The 22,397-nt window shown below is 38.6% G+C and overlaps 1 protein-coding gene across 3 annotated transcripts in view; it reads right to left on the bottom strand.

Annotated features, from left to right (window-relative positions):
• The window catches only part of UNC80 (unc-80 homolog, NALCN channel complex subunit), a 216,843-nt gene that overhangs the window by 24,393 nt on the left and 170,053 nt on the right, over positions 1-22,397 (bottom strand). For all 3 annotated transcript variants that reach the window (XM_062201741.1, XM_062201733.1, XM_062201752.1), the window contains 9 exons: positions 21,866-21,962; positions 16,001-16,171; positions 13,204-13,296; positions 11,566-11,601; positions 10,980-11,198; positions 5,162-5,362; positions 2,873-2,996; positions 1,777-1,902; positions 439-562 (listed from right to left, as the gene is read on the bottom strand). In XM_062201741.1, the coding sequence (XP_062057725.1) occupies positions 439-562; positions 1,777-1,902; positions 2,873-2,996; positions 5,162-5,362; positions 10,980-11,198; positions 11,566-11,601; positions 13,204-13,296; positions 16,001-16,171; positions 21,866-21,962 (1,191 nt within the window). The remainder of the gene's footprint in view (positions 1-438; positions 563-1,776; positions 1,903-2,872; positions 2,997-5,161; positions 5,363-10,979; positions 11,199-11,565; positions 11,602-13,203; positions 13,297-16,000; positions 16,172-21,865; positions 21,963-22,397) is intronic.

Genomic DNA, 22,397 nt, shown 5'->3' with positions numbered 1-22,397 from the left:
ATTTGAGATAAACTTTTCCTAAAAGAGAAAACTCCGTAAGAAGGAGGAGTAATGAAAATATATTGGAATTTAATGACAGTGGCAAGTTTCTGCTAAACCAAGTGGCAGTAGGTTATAAAGTCCATTCATCTGTCAGTTCTCATCAGATTGTACTTCAACTAGTACCATTTTCTTAGTTGAGTTGAAACAGTGTTCTCCTGAGTTTTGCCATATAGAAATGATTTTAAATATCTTCTAAGGAGTAGAGAAACTCTTGTTCCAGAGTAGCTAAACTGAAAAGAAAGAGACACTCTTATTTCCTAAGGTAACAATGTGTGATTCATTCGGATTGACTTCAATGATGACCTCTGAGGGAAAAGGAAAAATAAAATAACAGCCTAACACTTAGGAAAACACAACAAAAATGTCATTAAATTTCTGTGATTAAATTAATCAGACCTTTGCTTCCAGATCCTACTGTGAGCACAAATGGGATGAGTAGATTTAAAAGCATCCCCTCCCTTCGCTCTTGATTGGTGAATGGGGAGATCACATGGCTTAAAGGGAAATCTTCTTTTAATGCCTGTACAGCAATAATAGAAAAAAAAAAGATTAATTGACCACCACACCCATTTAGTACATCTGTTTTTATACAGCATGATGGAGATGGTGAACTCCCTGCTGGCTGCTCCTGGGAACTATGAGTTCAGTTGTTGTCTGTGTAGCATATGAGATTCACTCAAAACTCATACTTTACCATTTGCTTGTCATAAGTGAGAGGTATATACCTAAAAAGACAGTAACATCTTCAATAGTAAATGAAAAATTACAATATTTTACAGGTACTAACATAATGTCATTTCTCATTAAGTTTCTCAATACAAACTTTACAAACGAAAAGGAAGAAAACAAAAATTTGCCAGTTGTTTCATTTGGAAGTTATTTAAAAGTCCTCTGACCTCTACCCAAGGACTTCTTCAAGGCAGGAAGTAATAACCAAGATATGAGAAAAAAAATCATTGTACACATGTTATTAGAATGCATTACTCTAGGGATGTCATTGTTCCCCTGCTGCAGGCAGCCACAGTTCTTACTTACTCTCTTTTCTATCATCCACCCATTCTCTGGATGATGAACCACCAAGTTTGGTTGTCAGATAATGGGTAGATCAGTTATACATTTACATAAATTATTATTTTCCATTGATCTCAGAGCTCTTGGATGATTTACAGCCTTTGAAAATTTAGTAATACACTGAATTAGCAGAGAAATTTGGATTCTGCACCTTTTGCTTTGGAAATTATCATTTTAATCTTAAGAAATAAATTAAATGGGAAGATTTTTTAAAAAGCAACCACAATATTCAACCCACAATCATTAAAGAAAATGAATATATTCAAAGTCTAGTAATAATATTGAAAGAATTTTATATTGCAATTCTTTCTGAAAACAATTTAAAACCAGACTTGGAATATTACTGCCCCTTTTAATTAACAATTGTGAGCTGATTATTTGTGAACCATTACTTTGTACACCTTTAAAAGACTGGAGTGGTTCCTAAGGTTGTGGCAGGACTAATTGACTCTGCTATTTTTGAGATCTCAAGAAGAATTACAGAAGCACAACTTAGGGCCAAGCTCAGGGCTGAAGTTCCAAACCGATGAAAGTTTGGAGATGTTTGCATTTTTGTTTCACAGATTTTGCCCAGCCTTTGCAGAGAAAATAAAAGAGAACACCATGATCTGGTGCCTCCACCAACAACTTAAGGAGCGTGACAAACAGGTAAGGCAGTCACACCTGTATCTGCAATGCTACAAGCCGGACAACAGCTGTGCTGAAGGGCAGAGGTGGTGAGAGATAAGGGCTGAGATGAAGAAGGGGTAATCCATCAGCAACACTGGAAGGTCCTACCACTCCCATCACCTGAAATACAAACAGAGCACATGACCAGCCTTGACTATTGCAATTTCATGCAACCGTAGTAAGGGAGTCTCATTCAATAATGATAGTAGTAGTAATAATAGTAATAATAATAATAATAAATTGAAGGTTGGACATGTTCCTTTCAATCTTTTCTTTCTTGTTGCCTTCTGAAGGCATGTAATATCTGGAGTCAGATCGAACATTAAACTATATTCAGCCAAGGTTTTGTAGAATGTTTATAAGTAACTATGTAAATAATGGGAGATGAACTAAAAAGCTATTCTAATTGGGAGATTGAACACTTACTTGTGGATACAGAGGAATGTAGTCAACATTCTTTTATGGAGCAAATACTGACAACAATGATGATGGCAACAGCTCTATTTGCACTAGGCATTCCAACTACTGATTATTGCTCAACTAGTTAAGCAGCAGATCCTGTTCAATGAAATGCTCTAACATGGTTTCCATACATTGTACAAAACCTCGTCAGGACCAGACTCTAGATATTGCATAAATGATTAAAATTTTGTTTGCTTTATATAAATCCTAGACTGGCCAACTCATAATTTTGCACTAAAATGAATAAATAAGTAAATAAATAAAATCCTCTTTGCATTTTAAACTCCCCCACCCTAGACTACCTCAACTTCTAGCCAATTGTGTGACTCCCACCACCCCACTCTCCAACTGGCAGCCCTCAACTCTCAGCGCAACTTGAAGAGGTGAATTGTCAAAGTAGTGCATGGGAAGCAGTACATCAAAATCCCATCTGTGTGGGGATGGGCCCTTGTATCTCCCCACGCACCACCTTGAAATGTACCTCACTATTTTCAGTGTCACCTGAGCCATCTGTTTTCATGGGTAGATAGGGGCACAAAGTGGTTGACCTGTAAATCTTCAATTCAGAGACGTCAATAGCAGAGTTAAATTTTGCAAAGTTTCATAAGATTGCCACTTGGCTACTCACCAGATTGACACAGACATTGATCAGTGACCTAAGGTGAGGCAGGAAGGATATGATTGGCTGCCTCTGAAGTGTCAAACAAACCCCTTCAATCAAATTGCTGGCAGGCTCCCACTCAACCTGTCGCCTGGAATACAATATAGGAGCCATTAGCAGCGTGGCTCTTTCTGGAGACAGTCTGAAACAAGTGAACGAGACAGTGATTCTGACACCATCTAAGACAGGATGTGTATCTGAGACAACAAAGTGCTTCACACGGGATGGTGTTTACCCATGTTGTTCCAAAAGTACAGAGCACACTGGGAGGGGAAGAAGTTACGGAAAACGTAGCAGAGGCACTCCTGCCCCATTCGACTAATGAGACAAAATCTATTGAAGAAAAAACAGAGATGATGAATGGGTTGCATTTTAAGTTCCCTGGTTTTAGCTGTGAGAGGAGTCCCTAAGAATAGTATTTTAGGGGCCCATTACTGGGGTAATTACTTCCAATGGAATTAATCTGACCCTGGCTGCAATTCTGAAATCCATTTATCAGACTACACTTGATTCCATTAGTTTTTGCACTACACTAATACAATTGGATTTATCTGGCTTAACTCCTGACAAAAAGATCACATTAGAAGAAAATAGTCTACCTATTTTAAAAGTGTTCTTTCTTGATTTCCCAAGAAATATCACTTTTGGCTACTTTGTATGATAGTATATGTGGTGGGATTATATAAACTCAATTAGATGAATATGGAATTTTTTGTAATAAAAGTCAATCCAGTTTGTAATTGTCCCAGTGCTGGAAGATTGATCTCTGTTTTGCTGATATCAATACTATTTCCATATTTTTGTGGAAATACTTTCTAAGCTTATATTTCCTATTGAAGTGGAATCCCTGCAATGACAAAATGAAAATGTATTCATAAGTGAGTGTACATTGATATCTCTGATACTGAAGGTGCCCTAGTGGTCCACAGGTCACGTTTAGTCAATTTTTCTTATGTTTAAACAGAGGTTACATAAAAAAGTTTAATCTAATCCAACCTCATATTTACATCATGCTTCCCAAGAAAATTGCCTACTGCAAACCTGTCAATGTATTAATTCACAATCTGCTTCTGGGAGCCTGATATTCTTTATAACAGTCTTAATTAGATGACAAATGGGTCAGTTTATGGAGATGTTTAACATCTTTAGATGTTGATTTACTTAAGAAAAAAGAATTTATTTTTACACACCTTCATAAGACAGCTATAAATTTTGCATCAGCCATTTGCCAACACCACAAATGTTCCATTGGGGCCACTAATCAAATAGTGCTTTAAGAGTAGGCATTTCTATGCCACTGAAATAAATAACCTTGAAATCATGTAAAAGCATTCATTATCAGGATATGAAAGAGAATAAGAACAAGCCATTAATTATTAAAATGGAAATTTTTTATTAGTTTTTTTTCCCTAGTGATTCCTAATGGCTGAATAAATGGTAAGAGTACAAACTAACTTTTGTAAAAGTCCTGATAAATGGAAGAGTAAGTGCTATGATTTCTTGGGCAGGAATTGCATTGATTGTTGGGTTCAGTTTAAAGGAAGAGAAAATTCTATTACTATTCAAAGTAACACAAACTTGAAATTACCAATTTAGTGGATTTATTATCATACATCAATTGAACTACCTGCTCACTACGATTATAGTTTCCAAACTGGACCCCTATCTCTAGGTAGGCTGGTTCAGAGACATCACTCATAGGGATGTTATGAAAGGACATTGCTCAAGCCACTGAACAGAGATCAAGTGGTATTAGTATTCATTTAATATACTAAATTAGATGAAAAAGTAAAAATTAGGAATTTGTTATCAATCCTGTGAACTTTGTAGCTGCTATTTGACTGATTACTGTAAAACTTGGCATTTCTTGAAATTGGTATTGTATACAATATTTTGAACATATAGTTAATTTTCTTCTTTACTTAGTTATTTTATTTATAAGACATACCCTACATTATTTCAAAAGTGATTGAAGGGAACTAGTTGAATTTTTTGTTTGTGTCAAAGAAGAATATGAAAGCTAAGAAACGGATAGATTTTTTTTCAAGATGAACACATATATTTTTAAAGAAAATATTATTGCCTCAAAATATACATTCTTCTTCTTAGATAATTATAGATCTGATTAGCTATGCCCATATTCCAACTGTAAACTTTCAAGTCATTAGTTTAACTCAGCAATTTATTCTTCTAACAAATGACCAATCCTGACTTTGGGGTTTGTAATGTCAACAGCTAACTGCGAAGCCTCCTTACCTCAAAGTGGGCATCTTGTGAATTTTGTTGAACATTCTATCCAATCTCTTTAAAATGAGGATGAGGGCGGGCCTCACTGCCTCAGCTGTCCAGTCAGTAATGGGTAGCATCTCCATGATGTAGCGCCGAAGCCCACGGCTTTCCATTGTCTGGGTGTCGTACGGTGCCAACTTCAGAAGGGAGTGTGCAATTTCTGCCAACCTAAAATTATTTTTTTAAAGAACAAGTTTAAAACGCCATAATGGGAATCTTCCTGCACAGCATCATGACAACTAACTCCTTTTAGTACATTAACTCCCTGAACAAGAACATTCTTCCAAACATTTCCCATCACTCTGCTCTTCTCATATATATCAGTACAGTGAAGCCTGTAAATGTATATTAATAGAGAATCACAGAATGTTTCAGAGGTAAACATGAAGGACATTTGATGAGAAAACCACAACCCTGAGGCATTAAGGCTAGGCCAACATACCTAGAGATCACTCCTCAGGATAGAGATTTCACGCACATATATGCACACACACACACACGAGACATATATAATATAAAAGAGAATCTTAACTTCAATGAACAATCACATCACTAATATGCAATTTCTAAATAAGCTTCATAGCATTAAAATGCTGTGGCTGCTCACAGTCAAGGTCAAAGTCTCACTGTAAAAAGCAGTATTCTTTTTTATTACATCCCAAGGATCTCTTCAAACTCAACTTCTGTTCTGTTTCTTCAAAGCTTCCTTTTCTCATTCTGTTGTAAACATGGATACTCCTGCTTTGCTGAGAGTCTTTGATTGACATAGTGAGACTTTCTGGGTGGCTTTGGATGTGGTTGCCTCCCCCTTCTTGGATTTCCCAATTCAATTTCATACTGGAACATCCAGAGAGAAAGTGGCGCTGTTTTCAAGATTTTCCCAGGTTCCCAGTCATCAGACCAAGTGATTATGCCCTAAACACGTGATTTTCTGAGGGGTAGGTAATTGGCCAACAAGACTGATTGGGCAAATGAAGTTTCTGGCAAATTTAATTGCTGGCTGACTAAATAATCTTCCAAACTAGACATATCTAATCATTTTGTAAATAATACAAAAACAGCAACACACATAGTCTTGAAGTCAGTTTAACTTAATTTTGTATGGAGAAAACATAAAAATTTTTAAAAAATTATTTGTTTTTAGATTTATTTAATTATTTGAAAGGCAGAGCTAGAGAGAGAGATGTGTTCCCACTGGTTCACTACCCAGATGGTTGCAATAGCCATAATAGCCAGGGCTGGTCCAGGCTGAAGCCAGGAACCAGGAGTTTAATCCAGGTTTCCCATGTGGGTGGCAGGGACCCAAGTAATTGGGACATCCACTCCTGCTTTTCTCAGTCCATTGGCAGGGAACTGGATTGGAAGTGAAGCAGTTGGGGCATGAACTGGTGCCCATAAGGGATGCCATTGTAACAGGCAGCAGCTTTATCTGCTACACTACAATGCTGGCCACTATCACATATTGTTTAGACACATTTTCTAAAAAGTCAGGAGCAAATAAAGCCCATACATTTTATCAGTTGATATATCTTTGAATCTCTTTTTGAGATTTCCTTCTCTTCTGCTCTTACTATTTTATAATTTATTTTGCTGATTGACTCTCCATGGTGTCATCAACTTAACCTACCATATTTAATTCAATTGTTATTTAAATCTAAGAACTAGATCTACAGGCTTAGTTTTAGTTATCTGGTAAGAGTACTTATAGGTGGTGTGTCCTCCATCGGGAGGCCCACGAGACCTAGTTGCCACTCCTTTTCTGATGTTAGCTGCCACTAGTGGTCACCACACAGATCCTCTGATGCATTAGGAGTAGTATAGTGATAACAATATGTGGTTCCTTTTCTCATATATTAACCATAGCATTTTATTAAGCAGAAATTTTAGTTATCCTAGAGGACAGGCAAGATAGGACAAATATTTGAGAGGCTTTATAGTATAAGAGCGTCCCTTTTGATTTTGGCACAATCACAACCACAACCAAGCTAGTGCCTCTGTAATACTTGGATTACTCCACACCTGCCTTGTCTCACTAGATCTCTGGGGGATTTCCTACTGTACAAGGAAACTCACTGTATCTTTGGAGGTCCACAGGATGAGAAGTTCTTTTCACCTTAGGCCCCTAAATCCCTTCCTGCTGATCTTTTCCATGAAGCCTCTTTTATTATAAGGAAATAGTAACTATCTCTTCATCACCACTGTCTTCTTTTAAGACTGAACATTCACATGGTCCTGGAAATTGTGTGTGAAGATGTGCATTTTAAAGAAATTATTTAAAACAGTTTACATATTTTTGTTCACCTCTTTTCATAAGTGCACACATACTGTGCAGAAAATATTTCTTTTCATGTTGTTTGTATAGCAGATAAGAATACATCTATATGCATTTATTTATTTTCCCTTAATATTTCAAAGATAGCATTGGGAAATACTTGAGAAATGATCAGTCATGAGGCCAACACTGTGGTGCATTGGGTTAGCCACCTCTTGCAACACCAGCACCCCATCTGAGGGTGTGTGGTCAGTTCCTTGCGAATGTAACCTGGAAGGCAGCCCATGATGGTTCCAAGTCTGTGAAACCCTGGAACCCACATTGGAGACCCAAATGGAGTTCCAGGTTCCTGGCTATGGCCTGGTAAAGTCCTTGCCATTGTGGCCATTTAGGGAATGATCCAGTGAATGTAAGACTCTCTCTCTCTCTGTCTTTCCCTCCTCTATGCTACTCTTTCAAAAATAAAACAAATCTTTTAAAAAAATGATCTTTCTATCTATGTTAAGCATGAGAACAATACTCAGAGTTAAGTCTGAGAGTAGGGATTACTACCTGAATTTATGTATTTCCTGGTAATTTAACAAAGTCAATCTCTTGAGCATTAAAAATCTTTTCTTTTTTCTTGTACTATCACATGAATAATCTCTTGATACAGAAAACATAACTATGGTCCTTTCCCAATGACAGTACAAGATATTTTTCCCATTTAGAGTGAGATGGAGAGAGGAGGAAAGAGGGATAGAATGTGCAGATAGAGGTCCTGCTGCTTTGGCAGCTCTGGTTTTGGTAAATGAGGTGATAAATTCCTTTACAGCAGAGAATCTAGAAAGCCAAGAATATTTTCCCTGAGAGCCTTGTAATCAACTACATATTCTGCCAATGCAGGCATGCAGATTGTCTCAACAGTTTCTTAGCTCCCTGCCTCTGTTTAAATTCTTCCTGCAAATATATCTTGTATCCTTTATATTACCCCATTCTCTCTTGTTAAAAATTAACTCTTTCTCTTTGGGTGACATAATCTACTCTTTTGACTTTAATTACCAGCTGTAATTATTATATTTATATATTGATCTCTGAATTCTACACATATCCAAAGGCATTCTTGATTTAGGAGAGAATCTTTAATTCTGTCCTTGGCTTCCTATAAGCGCAAAGCATTTGGATTTGTCTGTACTTAGCAACACAGAGTATCTGTCTAGACAGACAAGAGTGGGCATGTGTTGTCTTTATCAAAAGCTTGTTAGTATGAATTGTATTAGTGCAGCACATTTAGGCTCAATATTCCACAGGCAGTAAATATTTTGCTCTCCTATAGGTCCAGTTCACGAAATAATTATGCTCTTGAAGAACATTATCCTGGTTTCACATAGGCTGCTGTTGTAGGGAAGACCAAATCAACAGACTTAATAGAAGGTTGAACTAAGGTGTCTGCTATGGTATTTTTGTTATCTGGTCAGATAATAAACAGTGACTACACTCAAACTGAAAAAAAATCATTATGACAATGCATGATGCCAACTTCCTATATTGCCCAGGTATTCAGCTGTGTGAAAACAGTACTTTCTATGGGGATTTTGTTGAAGGTGTTGTTCATCAAATCAATCTTTCCTTTTAATAAACACGAAACAGGAGATATTTCTTATTCTTTGTATTTTATTTATTATTTTTATTTATTTATTTTTTTGACAGGCAGAGTTAGACAGTGAGAGAGAGACAGAGAGAAAGGTCTTTCTTTTCCGCTGGTTCACCCCCCAAGAGGCTGCTACGGCCAGTGCGCTGTGCCGAGCCGAAGCCAGGAGCCAGGTGCTTCTCCTGGTCTTCCATGCAGGTGCGGGGCCCAAGCACCTGGGCTATCCTCCACTGCCTTCCCGGGCCACAGCAGAGAGCTGGACTGGAAGAGGAGCAACCGGGACAGAATTCGGCGCCCCCAACTGGGACTAAAACCCGGGGTGCCAGCGCCGCAGGCAGAGGATTAGCCAAGTGAGCCGAAGCCCCGGCCTATTCTTTGTATTTTATAAAAGCATCATTTCACCAAACAGCTGCTGGTTTTTGTCTTATCGACGTTGAGATTTTGTAATTGTGCATTTCCATTCACTGCTGTAATAACTCAGAAGCTCAAAGTCAAGCTCATGGTTAAGAAATAACATCTAATATAATCTCATATGGATTTCCTATGCTAATATTATCAAAAACAATGATTTCCCTGCACATTTTTCACATTTTGTGGCTCTCTAATGTACATGTTATCACTTTGTGTCATTTAATTTTCTAATCTGCCTTACATCTTTTATAAAATGCTAAATTCATAAACACAAACACGAGTATCCCACTTGAAACATTGAATTATAGTTATTTTCTTATGTCTGCCTCTTGAATTGTACTGTGACAATCCTGAGGACCAGGATTTTATTTTATATACAATGTCTGGCATAGTATTTGGGTCATTCCAATTAGCAATAATATCTGTTGCAGGCTAGGTTTATGCCAGGTGAGGAGGTAAATCACTTTAAATCATGTTCTTCATTTAAGCTTTAATAGATGTTGACCTCTAGAGGGAGCTCCAGGCCCCTTTGACAATTGTACCCTCCCTCCAAATGCCCTAAGGGAGGGTATAGATACAGATGGTTAAGTTGTAGGCAATTATTTTACCATGCTCTCTCTCTCTTTCTCATTCTCATTCTCATTCTCATTCTCTCTCTGTTCCCCTCATTTGTATCCATGTGTTACGAATATTTTTCACAAAGTGACTATTGGTAGTATGTATCTGTTCACAGAATTCCTTAGATCAACTAGAGATAATCCACAAGAAAGGAAGTTGAGGTACATAGACTCCTTGGTTACTACGGCAACAAGACCTTTACATTTCAAACTTCCCTCCCGCTTTTCTGAAACCTCTTGTCTAGGAGCTGAAATAAGCTCTTGCCAATTACTGCACACTAAAGAGTTTGAGGACATGGGATGCTCTTGAGTTCTCCAGGGGCATTACTGGGTATGTGTCCAACTCAGATAAGAAATTAGTGTTCTCTGCTGTTCTGGCCTCCCAATTTCCTTCACTTAGTACATTTTTATCAAAGGATTTTTTTTTTAAAGAAAACGGTTAATTGTCAAGAAATCTGCTTGTTTAACCACATAGCAATGTTATTTTTGAAAGTCTAGAATTTTATTCTACCTTTAGATTGATAGACCAACTAAACTTTCCAAGCTATTCTTTTGTTACAAATTATTATTTCAGGGAATTTTTAGGACTTCTCTTTTGAGACACAAATACATGGATTGTGATTTTCTACTTTAAGAACATAGTCACCCTGTCCATCCTGAGATCATTTTTGATGGATTGAGTGTTCACTTTACCAGAGTGCTCTGTATGATATGTATATAAGTCACAGGGAATAAATCATTCTGAGTGTTTCAAAGTTTTTATTCTGGAGATTCCTACATACCAACCTAACACACATTCAGACACATGGCCCAAGCTGTGTCCACACTCAGGGGTAGCAAAAGCAAGGCCAGTACCTCATGTGGGACTTCACATCCAGCAGCTCCAGGGCAGTGACCCGGGGCTCCCCAGCCAAGTTCTGTAAGATCTTCAGCCTTGGCCCACAGTGCTTATAGAATTCTGTGCATATATTCAGCAGGGACTCCCGGGGTCTCCTGAACTCTTCTCGAGCAATTCGTTCATCCAGCTCCTCTCTGGGAAGGCCCTGCCCTTCCTCCAGCAAATGAAGGTTTTCTCTGGGAATTATATAGATTAGCTAGGTCTGAAAAAGATATTCATGTGGCAACTACAAGAGGAGAGTATCACACTGAAGAAAACATATGATTTCTAAAGAGTTATTGAATCAATAGGGTAAGGGCAAGGAGAATCTCATTTAAAAGGACAAAGAAACTTTATCAACTTAGAAAATAGCATCAGGCCAACCATGATACACACTTAAAAATATGCTTCAGAGAGAGTGGGACTTCACATTAGTCACTTTTACAGATTTGTCCAGACATAGCAAACCATGCACCAATTAAATGGAATCAAACAGAACCAAAGCCCAGCTCAAAAGGCAATCATCTCAATACATGAGAATTGATATTGAAAGCCTTTCTGTACCTGATAAAGTGCAGTTTGGCTCCTTGTTCCTGGTACCTAGGAGTCAGAAAAACAGTCCAAATAACTATCAGAGCAAGAACACGGGCCCCCTGCTCAGGTTTCTTACAAACTTATTCCTAAGAAAAGCCTCTGAGACTATACATTTTGCTAAGTTCACAAATACAAATAATTGTCATAAGATATAAACGTTTTATCTTTCAATTGGCTATCACGAATACTGCAATTACAGTTGCTATGAAAGCTAATGCATTTCCATATAACTAATTGAAGACAAATATCATAAAAATATGAAAAAAAACCTCATAGAATACAGTCAAATAAGATAAATTTTTGAAAGCTTTCGCATCTAAGTTTTAGTCTTATCATCATATGTTCTGCTTTAGGTGACCATAGGATGAGACATGGTTGACACCCTTCAGTTTTGGAGATTTATTGCTTTAGGATTTGATGATCAATTCATAAGAATTCAGAATTTTCCAGGCACCATTCAACAAGTAATTGTATGTAAACCAACATACCTAAAGAACTTCTTAAATATCACTTAAACTAGATCATCTTTTCTTTATATAAGAAATTGAGGCAAAAGTTAACCATCATTTCAAGGGATTTATAGTTAGGTTTGGTATATATCTTTTTATATTTAACAATAATATATCTCATGGAGCAAGGAATTAGCTTTATATAATGATACACACTTAAAAATATGCTTCAGAGAGAGTGGGAAATTATTGAGTTTCTGCCTATGATTTCCTTCCTAATTACTTCATTCTGAGAAAGAGAATTCCTAAGTTGATTTTGGGTTTGCTGTATATTAAATCTTTGGAGGAAGAAGCTAATTAAGCTTTTTGTGTGTGTTCTAGAGTATTCAGAGGTTAGCAAAGATTGAATGAAGCAGGTAAAGTCTTAACTAGCATAGACAGAGTCTGAATTCTACCAAAACAATGGGAAGAGACTGTCAGCAAACATGAAAGCATCATCTGAGTATGTAAGCCAGAGCTTGATGAAGTGTCCGTAGAAAACATGTGCAGAAGAAAGTAAGTTCACTCTGCATAGTTGTCCTGGGAAGGAGCAACCCCCTCCCCCCATTATTGTTTCATTTGCTTTTCAGTGGAGGCAAATGAAATCACACTGGAATAGTTCAAAGACCACCCAGGAGGCAGAGAACATTTAGTATGCTCCTGAAAAGAATGCAATGAAAATACCAATTTATGAAGGTGGATTGAATGTTTCTTTGACAATCTTAAAAGAAGCCTTGGTATTTTCTTGTAACTTTAATATCTACTGTAAGTCAGTAATTTAGATGCTTAGCAGTATGTTTGAATCACTCCATTTTATATTTATAAGGTTTACTTTAAATATCAACAAAACTTGCCTCAGTTTCGGTATCTGAGATGTAGAAAGAATGTTGTAGTTTTCAAAGCAATTGTTTTTATGACATTTTTAGGGCTTGTTTTTAGGTTGCTCATTTTCTATGTGCTGAGTACGGCTGGAAAGTAACTAAGTTCATAAGAGTTTTCTTTTCCTTGGAGGGTTTCATATTCATTATTGATTATTTTCAGGATTCCTTTCATTCCCAACAACTGAAATTCAGGTTGTTTATAATTGAGAGATTGCAGAGTATAAGGCATGGTGAATTACCTGGTATTCACCCCAGATGACATGGTGTGGTTGGCTGTGGTAGTTCCCTTATGACCTTGGTCACACCTGCTCATCTGTGGGGCTGTCATGGGCCTGTAACAATGATAGTAATTGCCACAACAAAACAACAAATCAGAAGTGGAAACATTTATGAAATCTTCAAATTTCCGAAGCTCACGTAAGTTTTTTTTTTTTTTTTTTTTTTTTTTTTTTTTTTTTTTTTTAAAGACTTATCTATTTACTTGAGAGGCACAGTTAAAGATAGAGAAAGAGAAAGAGACAGAGAGGTCTTTCTTCCGCTGGTTCACTCCTTAAATGGCCACAACAGCCCGAACTGAACCAATCTGAAGCCAGGAGCCAGGAGCTTTTTCTGGGTCTCCCTTGAGGGTGTAGGGGCTCAAGTACTTGGGCCATTGTCTACTGCTTTCCCAGGCCAAAAGCAGGGAGCAAGATGGGAAGTAGAGCCCATATATGATGTTGGCATGGCAGGCGGATACTTAACCCACTACGCCACAGCACTGGCCCCATACACATAAGTTTTAAGTTCACTTTAGAGTCTTTTTTCTTTAATTTTTAATTTTTTAAAAAAATCTATTCATTTAAAAATTACATTTATTTATTAATATATCAAGGATAAATTTCATGAATTTTGTAGATATGATTCCAAGAATACAATGATATTTTCATCCCTTTCTCCTTCCCTCATATTTCCTCTGGGCCACGCCAAAGACAAGAGCCCAGAACTCAATCTCAATTCAGTTGACCACATGGGTGGTCAGGGACCCACATACTTGAGCCACCACCTGCTGCCTACTTGAGTGTGTATTAGGAGGAAGTGGGAATTGGAAATGGAGCTGAGACTTGAATCCAGGCATTTGGGAGGTGGGCATCCCAAGCAGCAACTTAACCACAATGCCAAACATCCACCCCCGACCAACATCTTGAGTTCTACCTTTTGAAACCCCTAGCAGAAAATCCAGGTAACTCTGCCTGGGATTCTGGCCTAGAGAACTATGGATAATAAATGAGTTTTGTTTTAAGTCTCTAAATTTGTGGTAACATAAAATAACAGAAAGTAATAAACACAATAAACTTATTTATAATATAGGTAAGACCACCTGTATAACTGTTAAGTTTCTTTTTCATGAGATAAAGAAATAGAAAGTTTGAAGTGAAAGGGGATTCTTAGCCTCTTTTATAAAAAATGCAAAGCCAATTTTGTTGTGAGTACAACCAACAGGTGAGGCTTCACCAGAAGAATAGTAAAGACAGCGGTGTACTGAAAGCCACAGAACTGTAAATGCCAGAGCTCCATTCGCAACTCTCCATGGAAATTTGGGAAATTCCATTTTGATAAGTTAATTGAATTGCCCTTATGAAAGGGAATAAAAAGCAGGGGCTCACCAACCTTGTATAATATGAGAAGAAATAACGAAAATGGCCCTAGGGGGAAATTGATGGTTTTCCTCTTCTCTGATTGGGGGAAGGGGCTAGTGATGTAACCAGATGGATACAGAAGGAAGACTGTAAGCTGCATATTTCTTTTTTGGGCATTCTTCCTCCCAGTACTTTCATGAAACCATCAACAAAACATTGGGATTATTTCCTGTTGGAAGAAGCAGTTTGCCCTGGCTCTCTGTTCCACCTCTTCCTGGTTCCTCAGTTGAGGTGCACATGAGCATTGCAGTGTAATACTCTATTGAAGACTTTTGAGCCCTCCTCTGCTTATCTAGTTCGGCAGTGTAGCTCATGGTTAGGGACTGAACACACATTGAAAGTAATGAAAAGCAATTTCCCTCACTCTGAAAATATCCTCCCTGGACTAAAGAGCTTCAGCTAGCTGTCCTACCAACACAGCATGATGGAGCTGGGGAGGTTGGTGTCTTTTGGTGGGGTAAGCAAATATTTTTGGGCTAAGGGTGTGGCACTTTAGACTGGGAACACAGCATGGCAGAATGGGGAGGAGCAAAGACAAAAATCCAGGAAAATGATGCCTTCATTTTCACCCTAGGGAAAAACATCTCCTCCTAGATAATTTAGATGGGACTGGAGAAAGAAAATGAATTGTAAGCATAGTGTCTCACAACTTCTTTCTCTACCTTCACTCCATGTGAGCCCCAATCTGGTCTCTTCCTTGCAGCTCAATTCCGTCTGCTTCTAAACCCAAGATTCTTGTGACTTGAAATTGATTTAGGGCTGAATTCTGCTGCCAACTGACCTTCTTACTTCTAAATCAACCAACACTCTCTCTCAACATTATTTATACCTGTTCTAAAGAAAATCTGTTAATTCTAGCATTAGAATAATATTCTGTAGTTTGGATTTGCTGTGTAGTTTCTGAAATTATCATTAAAAAACCCTCACACTAAAAAAAAAAAACTCTTTACAATAAACCAATAATAGAATGCTTAGTTAGAATTGCAGATATCTCAGGTGTCATAAAATACCATGATAGTTTTTAAAAATGTGGATCCTATTTTCATACTCATTAAATTGGCCCTTTTACAAAAGATTTGTGACCGTACAGTTAAAAACGGCACAGAAACCCGGCAAGCTATATCCAAATATGTGTTCAGCAAGCATGGGGAGAGTACTTTCATTACTACTGCAATTCAGAGCAGTATGTACTATTTTTTCCCAATTACTTAGGGACTGTTTACAGTTATAGGACGTAAAGGGACAAGTATCTCTAAATAAAGTCTTGGTTTTTGAGATTTTCAGCCACTACCTATTTTCTTAGTCTTTTCAGTAGGTATATACGGCTTAAGGCTGGGAATCTCTGCATCAACAGGATTACCTGGTGAGGACCTCCACACTGTATAACAGGGCCTGCAGGGACGTCGCAAGGGCAGCAGTGGCAGCGATCTCCTCTCGAGCAGCAGGTACTGTCTCCACCTGTGACGTCTGCCTCTTTAGCTTTTGTAGGTAACATGGAACTAAAGCTTCCAGGACCATCAGCATTTGAAGACTTTAAGCAACAGAAAGAAAACCAAGTTAACACTGTATGTTCTACTTTCGTTGAGTGTGTCATATTTAGCAGCATGAAAAAATGGAAAGCCTCTAGGGAGGCAATGCCTTCTAAACTCCCTCCCCCATCTCACCCCACCCAAGCCAACAGGAGATAGAGCTGCTGGAAGTGTTCACCAACATTCATTTACTCATCCATTCATTCAGCACCTGCTGAAAGGTGATGGATTCTGTCTCAAGGAAGAATGTGATCTAATCAGGGGACTTGGCTGTGTATATAAACAGTTGGTGGAGCTACACAGTCATCCAGAGAAGCAGGCTTCAGAACTGTCAACAAAGCTTCTTTTCAGGAATTTTCTAAGAGTGATTTTTCCAGCCTGTGAGACAACACAAAACCCTTTCCTGGGAGGCTGTCTTTCTAAAGCTTAAGCAATTTTATATCAAGAGTGTGTGGAAACAGTCGTGGTGATGAGGTCTGACACTGCCTCCTTAATGGGGTGAGTGGACACCACTCACTTTACAGGACCCACATCCAATGTGATATGGGGGTGTCAGAAACATCATCTCAAAGGGGAGGTAGAAACTGAGTAGCTTTTATGCAAAGTGGACTTAGCCTTTGAAAACTGTAGTGCATTTTTTAAAGAGATTTTATTATTTATTAAAATTTTTGAAAAATTTATTTTATACTCTGAGACGCTAAGAACTCTGCCACACACAAATCAAATTAAGAATTCAGGTTCTTCCCTAGCTTACCTACTTCCTTTTGAAATTTTATAAACAAGATTTTGTACAGAGGTAGCAGAGGACAATTCCAGTCTGCCTGTTCCAAGCTCGAAAGGTAACTGCACACACCTTGAGGTTAGCCGGCAGGTGGGAGGCACCAGGCCAGGGTCAACCGTCAAGTGTTTTCTGGCTCTCAGTGACCACGGGAATCCTCTGGGAGAGGACCCGGGGTGGGGGAAGGGGAGGTGTTCTGTCCCCGGACGCCTCTGCTGGGCAGCATGGGCCATTCGAAGACCAGCCTTCACTAGGGAGCTTCTTGCCGACACAGGGCATTTTATTTATTTATTTGAGAGGCAGAGTTACAGAGAGAGAGAGGGAGAGACAGAAAGATCTTTCATACACTAGTTCACTCCTCAAATGGCCACAAGGGCTGGAGCTGGGCTGATCTGAAGCCAGGAGCCAGGAGCTTCTTCCAGTTTTCCTACATGTGTGCAGGGGCCCAAGTACCTAGGCCACCTTCTACTGCCTTCCCAGGCCATAGCAGACAGCTGGCTCAGAAGAGGAGCAGCCTGGGCACAAACCAGCACCCATGTGGGATGCTGACACTGCATGCAGAGGCTTAGCCCACTATGCCACAGCTCCAGCCCCAAGGTGCATGATATTAACACAAATCTATCATTGGGAGATTTCCCTCAGTGGAGTCCAGTTTATAAGGTGTGGATTCTGGAAAATAACACTGACTGATACCCTGGAGAATATTCTCCTGCCTACAGGTAGCTGGGAATTTCTGCTGTGGTTATTACCAATAGTGACCACTGGTTTCTGCTAAGTTTGCTTAGAATACATGTTCTGGAGACAGGAAACAACACTGTTCAGAATGTGAAGGATATGGAGCAGAGTGGTAAGACTCTAAAGTCTAACTACCTCTTTGACAACTTAAAAAATGAGGCAGAAAATCAGTTCTGCTTCCTGTAATAATTAAGAAATTGTTGTCTCATGAGAAAGGCTGGACAATTTTTTTTTAGAGAATAATGAAGGTATCACATAGAAGCTAAAACTGCCAGGTATTTTTTTGGAGGGACTAAGGTTTTAGAGAAAAGGTGGCTTATTCAGTTTGTTCAGACATTAGGCAGGACTTGTCTCTTCCAGGCACTGGCCAGTATGTGGGTAACATTGCCATACTGCTGGTGGTAAAGTTGATACAACCATCTTGAAAAACTTTATGGAAGAAATGCGTATGTATGTGTGCACAAAGATATATACTAAAGGGTCAGCATTGTGGCATCACATGTAAAGCTGCCACCTGTAATGCAGGCAATCTATATGGGCTCTAGCTGGTGTTCCAGCTGCTCCTCTTCCAATCCAGCTGCCTTCTAATGGTTTGGTAAAAGCAGCAGAAGATGACCCAAGTGCTTGGGCCCTGCTACCCACGTAGGAGACCTGCAAGAAAGCACTGGCTCCTGGCTTTGCTCTGATGCAGAACTGGCCGTTGTGGCCATGTGGGGAGTGAATCAGCAGGTGGAAGATTTATTTCTCTGTCTCTCCCTCTCTCTCTGTAACTGACTTTCAGATAAATAAATAAATCTTTCAAAAATGATATACACAGTTGTGTCCATCTTGTTGCAAAAGATAGAATTTCATTTTTTAACGGCTGAATAGTACTCCATAGTGTATATATACCATACTTACTTTATCCAGCCTACAGTTGATGGACATCTGGGTTGATTCCATATCTTGGCTATTGTGAATTGTGCTGCAATGAACATGGGGGTACAGATAACTCTTTCATATATTTAATTATTTTGGTTTCGGTAAATTGCCAGGAGTGGGATGCAACTGGAAACCATTATATTCAGTGAAATAAGCCAGTCCCCCAAAGACAGATATCATATGTTTTCTTTGATCTGAGGTAACTAACAGAGTATTTGATATGTAATGTATTGGAGTGAGATAGACATTTTGAGATTTTATGATTGTTTACAGCTTTTGTCTCTTCCATTAAGGAACAGTGTATGTGTGTGTGTGTTTTTTGTTTTGTGTTTTTTTGTTCTCTTCATACTATGTGTTCAAGTCTTTTACTTAGTATAGGGTTAACTATATGATCATTAAGTAAACTGAAAATAAATCTTTTATAAAAATTAAGAGTGGGAATATGAAAGGAGGAGGAGGAAGGTTGGAGTGTGGCCAGGAGGGAGGGTTGGAGGGAAGTGTCACTGTTCCTAAATCCATATATATGAAATACATGAAACTTGTATAACTTAAATAGAATTTTGAAAAGATATATACAGAAATGCCTGTTGCAGCATCATTTTCAATAGCTTCAAATTGGATATAAGTGACCATCAATAAAAGAATAATAAATTATGACATAGCACAGAATGGAATATTATAGATGAATGAAAAAGAATAAACTGCTGTTATACATGATATGAATGAATCTCATGAAATAATATTGAGTAATGGAACTCAGACATTAAAAAGTGCCTATCATATTATTTAATTTCAATGGAGTTCAGAAATAAGTAAAGCTGCTTCATTGTGCTGGAGATCAGAGTAATGGTACCTCTGTCTGATTTTGTTATCTGAGTAGCAGTTAAATAGATGTATAACTTTAATACCATTCATGAAACTATAAAATTATCATTTTAAAATGATTTTATATAAGTGTTGCACTTAAACAAAATACAAAAGCTTATTTGAAAACCAAAGAGATACACACACACACACACAGAACATGCTTCCATCCACTGGTTCACTCCCAAAGATCTGCAAGAGCCCAGGCTGGTCCAAAACCAGAAGCCAGGAACTCAATCCTGGTCACCCATGTGACCAAGTCTACCTGCTGCCTCCCTGGGGTGTACATGAGCAGTAATCTCATGTAGAGCAAGGACTCAAACTCATGGACTTTCATTTGGGATGCAGGCATCTCAAGCAGCAATATAACTGTTGTATCAAGTGCTGACCCCTAATATAGATTTATTTAAAAAGAATTTAAATGCAACAGGAACTTGGTTATCCCTGTAAGAATACCCCAGAAACCAGCTGCTTAAGTAACCCTAACTGGGGCCAGCACTGTGGCGTAGTGGGTAAAGCTGCTACCTGCAGTTCCAGCATCCTACATGGATGCTGGTTCGAGTCCTGGCTGCTCTACTTCTGATCCAGTTCTCTGCTATGGCCTGGGAAAGCAGCAGAAGATGGCCCATGTCCTTGGGCTCCTGCACCTGCATGGGAGACCTGGAGAAGCTTCTGGCTCCTGGCTTTGGATTGGTGCACCTCTGGCCATTGCGGCCAATTGGGGAGTGAACCAGCAGAGGGAAGACCTTTCTCTCTCTGCCTCTCCTTCTCTCTCTGTTTAATTCTGACTTTCAAATAAATAAATAAATCTTTAAAAGCAAAAAGAAACTCTGACTCTACTCAGACATCAAGAAGCCTCTGGTTTAAATTGCACAGAATGGACATTAGGGAGGATTTTTAAAAATTAACAGTATTGGACTTCGGCATTTAATTAACAATAACAAGGGAATTTGTGAACTCTAGTTCCTTTTCATTTAGTGTGTTTGAATTTTAACTTGAAATAATTTTATGTCTTATTTGGAATTTGGTAGTAGGAAGCTTTCTTTTTATCCTCATGCATTTTCAAGCTCAATGCAGAATTTCTAAAACATGCTATTAACAGGGTAGCTATACACATTTGGGATGGAAAATATGAGCAATATTTTACATTCAGGTATGGAGTGGACTTGAACTTAACAGAGGTTTTGATCCATTCTGGAACCTTTTTTGGAACTGTGACATTGTAGGAGCAGCTGGAAAGTTGGAGCAGGGCCACCCTATTATACTGCTCTTCTAGACACAACCACGATCCAGCTTGACACAAATATAGTGTTTAATCCTCATCGTTTTTCTAAAAACTAATTAATTATTTATTTTCATTTAGCTGGAAGTCAGAGAGATGTAGGACAGAGAGAAAGACAGAGAGAGAGAGAGAGAGAGAGAGAGAGAGATCTTCCATCTGTGGGCTCACTCCCCAAATACCCACAACAGTCAGGATCAGGACTGGGGCAAACTGAAGCCAAGACCATGGAACCCAATCTGGACCTTCCATATAGGCAGCAGGGACCCAACCACTGGAGCCATTACCTGTTGCCTCCCAGGATACACATGAACAGGAAGCTAGAACTGGAAGAGGAGCCAGAATCTGAACCCATGTATTTCGACAGGGGATGTGGCATCACAAGCAATATTGTAAATGCTGTACCAAACACCCACCATCTCATTTTCATAAGTGTTGGGAGTGTGGGAAGGTGGGAAGCATTTCTTAGTCATTCCTCATGTTTCCTTCTGATAAAAATAGTTCAATTAATGTGCATTTTGGCCCCTCTTGGCCCATTATTTGTTCTGGCCTAGGAGAGAAGATCCAAGGGACTAAGGTAGGAAGACATAATGTACATAATCAGTTTGGCTTCTTCCTTATTTCTGGAAGAGTTCACCAACAGACTGGCACCATTAATAGAGACAAGAGACTTAAATATCAGACCATGGCTGAATCCTGGAATTGGGGTGACTCACCTGGAGGTGATTTTGGATTCCTTGCACTTGGTAAAATGAAAGGCAAGATTTATAATCTTATCTTTCATGTGACAGCAATTCCTATAGCTCTTTGAGATGTATTTTCCTAAATAGTTTTGATATCTCTTCTGATATTTTGTTTGCTACTAATTTGTGGACTATGTGAGGAAAATAATTTCCAACAAGATGAAACATTTTAACCTCTATACAGATTTCAAATTAGGGGCTTTCAAATCAATGAGGATTTACTATTTTCAAGACTTCTGCCATGCCAAATTTTCTAAATTTAATTTTTAAAAATTTGAGTTTTAGAATATTACAGGGTGATGCTACCAAACATAACCTTTGTTTTGTTTCATTTTATTTCCTTGCATATACACTTATTGCAGGCATGGACAGTTACCTTCTGAATGATTCAGGGGCATATGCCACCACAGTAACACAGAGTTTAATGGCTTCACTGATGGAGAAAGTCAGATCTTCATTCCCATAGCAGAAATCTGAAAAGACAGAAAATCATGGCAGGCACACAATCAAAGTAGATTCCTCTGGGAGTAAAGAAAACCTTCTTACTCCTAAAGTTATCTTCTCAGTCATATTTTATAGCCTTTTCTTTGTTAGATTTTATTTTTCAAAATATCTATCTAGAGGAGTGACAAAGACAGAGGAAGAGACAAAGAGAATGCGCTCTTCCATTAGTTGGCTCACTCCCTAAGTGGCCTCAATAGCTAGAGTTGGGCCAGGCTGAAGCCAGCAGCCAAGAACTCCATCTTGATCTTGCATATGGGTGGCAGGGGTCCAAGTACTTGGACCATTATCCATTGCCTTCCCAGGTGCATTAGCAGGGAGTTGGATCAGAAGTGGAGCAGCCAGGACTTGAAGTGGCACTCTGACATGGGATGGCAGCATCAGCAAGTGGTACCATAATCTATCAC

This window comes from Lepus europaeus, chromosome 1 (assembly GCF_033115175.1).
Source record: "Lepus europaeus isolate LE1 chromosome 1, mLepTim1.pri, whole genome shotgun sequence".
NCBI lineage: Eukaryota > Metazoa > Chordata > Mammalia > Lagomorpha > Leporidae > Lepus > Lepus europaeus.
Note: the sequence above shows the minus strand (reverse complement) of the source record. Positions and strands in the feature narration are given on the sequence as shown.